At 54.3% G+C, this 8,150-nt stretch overlaps 1 protein-coding gene across 1 annotated transcript; it reads right to left on the bottom strand.

Annotated features, from left to right (window-relative positions):
* Positions 1 to 344: 344 nt before the first annotated feature.
* On the bottom strand, positions 345 to 7,594 carry Vsig8 (V-set and immunoglobulin domain containing 8). Its single transcript, XM_059281178.1, has 7 exons — positions 7,546 to 7,594; positions 3,801 to 3,976; positions 3,137 to 3,338; positions 2,792 to 3,013; positions 2,007 to 2,126; positions 1,536 to 1,734; positions 345 to 630 (listed from the first exon to the last, which is right to left on the bottom strand). Exons 1-7 carry the CDS (start codon positions 7,592 to 7,594, stop codon positions 345 to 347), a joined length of 1,254 nt encoding a protein of 417 aa, XP_059137161.1.
* Between the last annotated feature and the right edge of the window lie 556 nt (positions 7,595 to 8,150).

Consider the following 8,150-nt stretch of genomic DNA (forward strand, 5'->3'; position numbering starts at 1 on the left):
CCTGACCCCCACCTTCCCAGGGCTGGGGGCCCTCTGCCGTGGCTGGGGACACCTGGCTTGTACCTCTGCGGTTCTGGGATACCGACTGCTTCCCTCTCTTCCTCTCCCTGGAGCCCAGGGGTGAGGGAGGGCTCTGAACTGTCTTCCTCTGTCCCCTGCCCCCTCCTAGTTCAGAGCCACAGGAGGCTCTGTCCCCCAGGCATCTCTGAGAGAAATTCCCTTGAACTCTCTGCCTCCAAGCGGCCCGTGAGAGCCAGGTCTGCGCCTGCCCGAGCCTGTCCCCAGCTGCGGGCGGAGAGCCCCGAAACCGCCTGCCAGCCGGGGCGCAGCCCGGTGCCGCGCGCTCACACTAAGAGGCCGTCCTTGCACGACCGCTGCTCGACCTGGGCACAGTCGGTGCAGCCGGCCGGCTCTGCGCTCTTGACCTTGACGTAGACGGGGGAAGGGCCCGCTTCGCAGGCTGCGGAGGCTGTGCGGGGCACTAGGGCCACGTCCTCGGAGCCGCCGCAGGGCGGAGGCGCGTACTTGCGGCGCAGGGAGCGGCTGACGTTCTGCGTCGGGTACCCCAGGAGATGGGTGACGCGGCTGCCGCGCCCGCTGGCCTTGCACCCGGGCGCCTCGGCGTCCACTCTGGAAAACAACAGGCGGGCGCGTGAGCTGGCTCCTCCACGGCGCGGCGTTGGCACGGCCTGGGCAGAGCTGGGGGCTCTTGGCAACCTCTCATCTCCCGCGCCCCCCTCCACCTGCCCCTCACCTCTCTCTCTCTCTCTCTCTCTCTCTCTCTCTCTCTCTCTCTCTCTCTCTCTCTCTCTCTCTCTCTCTCTCTCAACCTACTCTCCTCTCTGTACATTCCCGGGCCAGCGACCCTGCAGCGCCCCCATGCCACCATCCTCATCCTTCAGACCCGCTTGTCCTCAAGTGTCCCAGCAGCTCACGGCGGGCAGCCTCAGTCAGGCGCCCTCGGTCCCTTTCTAGTGTTTGGCTGGAAAGGGAGTCTTAGTGTCCCTCCTTTCCTCGACTAACCCTCACCCTGCGCTCTGGCAAGCTCTCGTCGCCTCCTGGCCCTCGCTCTTCTTTTCCTCTGTCCCCAAGGCATTGCAATCATTAACACTGCTACTCTTGTTCTATTTTTATTTCTAGTTTGCTTCTAATATAAGTTATTCGCACTACCGATGTTACCTCTTCTTAAATAGGCATGTTGAGGTTCTTGCCGGCGCAATACAAGGGGAAGGTAAAAACACACGGTCCCTGCCCTCCAGGAGCTTACAGTCTAGGCCAGACAGACCGAGGGATGCATAGACGACAGAAAGAAAAGGGAAGGCAGGGAGCAGAGGTGAAGACTGGAAGCGGGGAAAGACAGAAAAGCCATGCGGCGAGTAGGCAGGTCGACATGCTGCAGTCCCAGCACTCCATGGCGATGGTGGGGCAGGTTTGGGGTGGGGTTCCCAGCCGGCCGATGGCAGACAAGGGTGAAGAGGACAGGGCGCCGGTCCCCCGCCGTGCAGCAGCAGCATGCAGCATGCATCAGGTTTTACCTGATCTCACTAGCCATGTCGCCGCAGGCCCCGCCGCCGACCCCGCCGCCGACCCCGTAGCCGAAGGCACCGCGGGCACCACCAGCCCCGCCGCCTCCGCAGCAGCAGCAGATGAGCCCCCAGATGCCTAGTGCCAGGCAGGCCAGCATGAGCAAAGAGCCCAGCACCGCGCCGACGATCATGCCTACACGCTGGGAGTCTGTGGAGAGAAGGGGAGACAATCAGGCTTCTGACAGTCTGGCACAGGCCAGGGCAAATGTTTGTGGGAAAGAACCCAGGGCCCTGGGAAGTCCAGCGAGGAAGATGTGAGAAGGTAAAGGGTAAGCGAATCTGCAGATGGCTTCCAGCTGCTCTAGACAAAGGCCTAGCCTGCGAGAAGTGGAGAGGCAACCAGCTGAGGCTCCAAGATAAAGTCTAGGTACCTGCATTCCAGCCCTCCCAGCCAGGGGACTCTGGGGCTGCTGTACCTACCTGAGACTTTCACTTCCACCACACAGACGCTGTAGCCCACGTGGTTGGCCACTGTGCACTGATAAAGCCCATCATCATCCGCATTGACACCTTTCAACACCAGGTCCCCATTGCCCATGCCTGAAATTGGAAGAGCATCAGAGGGACTGTGAGACAGAGAGGCCTGATCTCTGAGGCTCCTACCCTGCCCAGCCCCTGTGGGATGGAGGATGGAATACCACTCTAAAAAAAAAAAACAAGGAAGGTGGATGCAAGCATTCACAAGTCCACTCAAATCTAAATACTCCCCTTGCTGAGACAGAAAGACAGGGAAAGGTCCCTCTCTCAGAAAGAAGACAGAGTCACCTTTAATTCTCTGTGACCTCAGGGAAATACATCCTGAGTCTGAGCACTGCCCCCCTTGTATTATTCAGCTTCTCTAAATGCTAGGAGGAGCATCCAATCCTCACTTACCAGTGAGTGGTAGTTACTAGAAAGTATTCCTTTTTTTCCACCTGTCACAGAGGTGTTAAGCCACTTGCCTGAGATTTACTACCAACCAGCATCCTAGCCAGGATTCAAGCTCAGCTCTTCCTTGGACCGTGGTCTCTCCAAACTAATCATGCTGCTTTTGACTGACATCCCATTTATACCTTTTCTCCTTCCCTCAATAGCAGCTGCTGGGACATGCCCAGATGAGCAGCCGCTCATAGACTTGGTACCACCGACAAGCCATGGAAGTCCCAGCAGGCCCCCTTTCCCGATCCACTACTTATCTTCCCTCTCACTCAGCTGGGCCCCCTCACCTTGGTTGATGGAGCTGTGGAAAGACTCTTGATAGGAAAGCTCAGAGTGGAAGCTGTGCTGGGAGTGGTAGGATCCAGCTCGGTAGGGGTGGCTGTGCCCACTGATCTTGGCCCACTTGTAGGAGAGGGGCTGAGAGCCTCCATTGGCAAAGCACTTCAGTACCACATCGTTGCCCTTGGACATGTGGCCTTCGGTCCAGCACATGGGTACCGCAGGACGTGCTGTAACAAGGCAGGCAATTATAAACCCAGACCCAGCCGAAAGACAGAGCCAGGCTCACAGTGGCCCACCCGCCCTTGACTCTGAAGCCCGGGGAAGGGGAGCCCAGAAGAATCGGGTCGTACCTTGGACAGTGACTATGACCTTCCTGGTGGCCATGGTGGTCTTCTTTACCCGACACTCATAGGTTGCTGTGTCAGATACCTGCAGGTTCATGAGGTTGATGGAGGCATCGTACTGGCTGGGGTCTGAGGCTGCAAAGCGGACCCTCTGCTGCAGATGGGGGAGGTTGCCATGGCCAATCCTCTTGTCTTGATACGTTAGAAACTGTGAAGAAGAGAGGGAGACAGAGCTGTCGAGATAAACTGAGCCAAGGAGGGTCATGTGGGTCGAGTGGGTAATTCACTGATCTTCTCTAAGACTCAATTTTCTCAGTTGAAAAAATGGGAAGGATAGTGTCAAGCACACTGCTCTGTTACAGAACAAGTAAGAGCTAATGCGATTAGATATTCTAGACCAATAAAAGGTCAGAGTAGGAACTTCTAAAGGCAGGGACCACACTTAATCTCCCCCTTGATGTGGAGTAGAGGGAGGTAGAATCTGTCTGGCTTGATTCCCAGTTGGACAGCTCTTTTCCCTGTTGCCTCATTCCCTGAGAGACCTTGGAGGAAGTTCAAAGCCTTGGTTTCCTCACTGGCCTTCTTCCTTCTCCCTCAGGATGTTGGCTTCCCGTCAGGTTTGACATCACAGAGTATACGGAGGATAGAGGATCCTGTGCCAAACACTTACCACATTTTCCCTATGTGAGGGTTCCGAGTTGACTTGCATCCACTCAATGTCCAGACCATTGGGACCATAGTCCTCAGGATCCAGCATGTAGGGGCAGCCTAGCCTCACATTGTCACCTTCCGCCAGGTACATGACCTCCTGGCCATCCCCGTTGATCCTTACAGCAGACAGCAGTGCTGGGGTAGGGTAAAGTGGGTGAGGAGATGTGAACAGTGCTTGAGCAGTCAATCTCAACCACTCTGCTACCTGTCAGCTAGAACTCAGTGGAGCATCTATAGGAATGAGGGGCTGCCTGTGTGTGTGTGTGTGTGTGTGTGTGTACTGGCATAAGCAATACTTAATATTGTTTGTTTATTCATATGGCAGTCTCTGGGCATCCTTGTGAACTTGTGTATATATTCTAGGTTTCTGTAGATGTACATTTGAATACTGTTTACATACATACAGCTCTTATATTTATGTGTATACACAATTGTGCATTTGAATGTATGAATATATGTGCACAAATGTGCATCATATGTTTATGAGTCTTTGTAGCTGCAAAGATATTCATGCACATGACCATGTAGTATATCTACCTATATATTTACATGATGGTATAGGCAATGTGTCTGTGTGTGTGTCTGTGTGTGTGTGTGTGTGTGTGTGTGTGTGTGTGTGTGTGCATGCGTGAAACACCGAAGTTGTTAAATGTTCCTTTGGAAGAAACAGGCTGTTTAAAAGCTACCTGTATGGGCTGGGTTTGGGCCTTATCTGGGTCAAGTGAAGAGCTCCAGCAAGAAGCAGGAGAGTGGATACAGTGACTCCTGGGATCCTTTTCCATCCTGAAAAGCATAAGACTAGGTATATCTCTGTGTGTGTGTGTGTGTGTGTGTGTGTGTGTGTGTGTGTGTGATATGTATGATAGTGTATGCTGACTATATAAGTGTTCTAAGTGACAGCATACACCTTTGCCTGACAGTGGGCAGCTGTAACCTAGAGCCTGGCCACATTCATGTGCATGTCTTTGTCTACGGCAGCTTGTATCTGTAGAATGAACCTTGTATGGCAAAGTGTACCATTGTAGGCTGTGTGTCCTCCTTGTGTGCTTGTGTGGCTCCAGCAGAGCTGCTCCCACTTGCTTGCTCCCTTTGGGGCCCCTCCTGCCACTGAGTCAGAGCAGGAGCCCTGAGTTTGGAGCCAGGATCAGGAAGCTTAGGAGGGAGCTCCTACCCCTCCCTACCCTGAAGCCTCAGGCGAGCTCTAGCCCCAACCGGTTAGACCTAGACAAGAACAAGGGGGGAGTGAGCCCAGGACTCCACCCTAGACACTCAGCTCCCTACCTCCACAGTCTCTCCAACACTCCCTCTACAAAGCCCCTCACCAAGCTTCTCTACTGATGGCCGTTTTGAGTAAACTTGCTCTTTGAGGTTCCAGCCCACTCTTCTCTCTCTCTCTCTCTCTCTCTCTCTCTCTCTCTCTCTCTCTCTCTCTCTTTCTCTCACGCGCGCACACACACACACACACACACAGGTATACACTGTACTGAACAAATAGACACAGGCATGTCCTTTCAAGCCCTCAAAATGTGAATATATGCCCATGCAGTTCCCACTTCCTTACACACAGATTATCGGACCTATACACAGACACACATTCACAGGCAGAGTACACATTAATCTATGACACACCCACTGCACGCTTTGTGGCTTCCTGCGCGTCCATTCAAGACCAGACATATCTGTAGAAGCCCTGAGTTCTGCGTGTAGCCTAGCTCTGGAGAAGCTAGTGAGGGCCTTGCATTTCCCCCAACATCTCAAGCATCACCGGACCTGCCCCTCTAAACCATGGCTAGCCCATCTCATCCGATAGACTCTGAGTTATCCTCCAACAGGCAGCCTGGCTTCTGGGACTCTAACGGGACCTAGAGATGCCTCCTCCAGCCTTAGGCCAAGAGAATACCAGCTCATTCCAGATAAGGATCCTGATGCTATCTGCCAGATCCTGAGGCGGCTAGAGGTAAGCCAGGGATGAGCCAGAATTCACCTGAGAGCAGAAGCTCCACCCTGGGGATGAGCCACTGGAAAAAGATGACGACAGGGAGGATTCCCTTTCCCCACACCACGGATGTCAGTCAGACAGAGGGTAAGTATTTAGAGAAAGGGGCTTGGGCAGGAGGAATAAGCTGGAAGAGAATGCCTCCACCCTGCGCTAGACTGTCTTGCTTCAATTGTCCCGGGACAAGGAGCCTCACCCTAGCTCCACAGCCTCCTTAGATGCTTTCTCAGCCTCCTCCCTAAGGTTCCAGCCTTTTCGTACCTCCTCCCAGCCCTTGGGAAGTTGTTCCTGGCATATCACCCTGGTTTATCTTGCTGTGGCGCTGGGGAAGGATTTCCAGGGAATGTAAGAGAAGTAGGCAGCTTGCGCGGAGAGAAGAATCAGGATGAAAGTCGGCATAGATAAGAGTCCTAGGCAAGACCTGGGGAGAGAGGGACACTGGGAAGTCAAGGGGCTGTCCAAGGAACTAGTGACTGTCCCTTATAAAATCACCAGGGCTGGCCACCCTGTATGGGGAATGTCACCTCGGCCAAGTGTCTGTTCTCAGCTAAGAAATCTCTTCTGAATTTTTAAACTGATTTCAGACTGGAAGAGGAAGAGAGAAGAAAAAAAAAGGCAGCTCAGAAAGTATTGGCACAGGAAGCATCTAGCCCACACACCCTCACACACACACACGGCACACACGGAGATACCCCCAACTCTCCTGGCACAACCAGGGCTTCCTGAGTGGGCACTGCCTGAGAGGCCCTCGGCAGAGAAAGGGTGCAGCAGGCATCTTGCCAGAAATACAGCCATCACACATATGTGCACACACAGGCACGCACATTCCCATACACAGAAACAGGATGAAACAGTCCCCCTTCTCGGTCTCCTTCCTCATACCCTTCATCCTACATCTAGACCCCAGGAGGGGCTCCACGCTATTTTCAGCAATACTTAATAGAACGTCCCTTGCTAGGACTTGCCCAGGCCCCGGGCAGACAGCCATAGTATCCAAACCTGTGAATCCTGCCTTCCAGCCATGCCCTAGAGAGGTGAAGGGGGCTCTGGGAGTTTACCATCCATCCTGTCCACATCCTCTCAGCCTCATCCCAGAAGAGGCATCACCTATGGACTCCCACAGCACATGGGACATGGACCAGAGGCCCTAGGCCTGGGTTCTTACTGGCTATGATGGAAGCGTCCCAGCATGTGGAGCCCTTTCAAGGCAAACAGCTTTCCTGCCCAATGCTCTGGTTTGGGAGAGCTGACCCTTCCACTGAGAAGAACACACCGACCGTCTGAACGAAACGGATCATTGCCAGGCTCCTCCTCAGCCCCCACCCAGAGCTGCTGCTCACCTGACTCATACCCCACCTGCAATGCCCACAACTAACTCCGTATCTCCAAGCAAGCCCTGTCTCCATCTCCCAGCATGGAAGCATCACAAAGGGCACTTGCACACATATATGAGCTACTCGAACTGTCAATTAGATCATGAAGATCTATTCCGAGGCCTCTGCACACAGACACTGTCCCAAGCCTTCGGGCACAGGCTGTCCTGGGGAGAAGCTCCCTTGGCAGTATCCAAATCAGTGTCAGCAAAGTGAAGGTAGACAGTCCCTGCCAGTGACTCTTAGACCATCTTTGAGGCTCTTCTGTGAGCCCTTGCTCATCCCTGACCTTCTGGCATAATACTGGGCATCCTTGCCTCTGCCCAGCCCCATACCTGGGCTCAGGCACACGAGTAGTAGATGGAATGCTCCTCGAACTCCCATGTCTCCAGGCTTGGTCTTTCCTCCGCCTGAGCTGGGCTCCAGTGGGCTGGTGGTGGTGGGTGGATGGGGCAGGTGGAGGGAGGGGGAGCGGAGGGCCCAGACACTGCCCGGGGTGGCAGGAAGGTGCAAATGAGTGCCAGGCTAAGGAGCAGCCGGAGTTATTTCTACAGGAGGGAGGGGGCCTGGTCCCCGCCTTGGGGAGGAGCCCAAGTAGCCCTAATTAGCAGGGTGACAGGGTGGCCTACCCAGGCATTACCCAGCCCTCACCCAAGCTCTTCCCTGTCCCAAGAGTAGTGCACAGCGACCAGCGGGACTTGTAATTAGGCACCTGTTAAACCTCCATTTCCTCCTGACCAAGTCCTCGGGGTGACAACAGTTGCCCCATTTTACAGCGTCCACGGAGCTCCACTCACCACTCATTTGTTGCCTACTTCCCTGGGGGAAAGAGGAAGGAGAAGCCGGATTTGGGGAGGAAGGATGGCCAGGATTTGGAGAGTTAACACTGACCAAAGACACCCCAGATCCTGACATGCTCCCCCATTGCAGACCCAGATTT

Source organism: Peromyscus eremicus, chromosome 15 (genome assembly GCF_949786415.1).
Source record: "Peromyscus eremicus chromosome 15, PerEre_H2_v1, whole genome shotgun sequence".
In the NCBI taxonomy this organism is placed as follows: Eukaryota; Metazoa; Chordata; class Mammalia; order Rodentia; family Cricetidae; genus Peromyscus; species Peromyscus eremicus.

Bases quoted from the DNA above. Each gene is read 5' to 3' on its own strand.
- Vsig8 (XM_059281178.1), bottom strand. From the start codon at position 7,594: ATGGGAGTTCGAGGAGCATTCCATCTACTACTCGTGTGCCTGAGCCCA. The intron at 1,735-2,006 runs GTAGGTACAGCA...TTCTCTCCACAG, and splicing joins GGTGGAAGTGAAAGTCTCAG to ACTCCCAGCGTGTAGGCATG. The intron at 631-1,535 runs GTAAAACCTGAT...GTTGTTTTCCAG, and splicing joins GACATGGCTAGTGAGATCAG to AGTGGACGCCGAGGCGCCCG.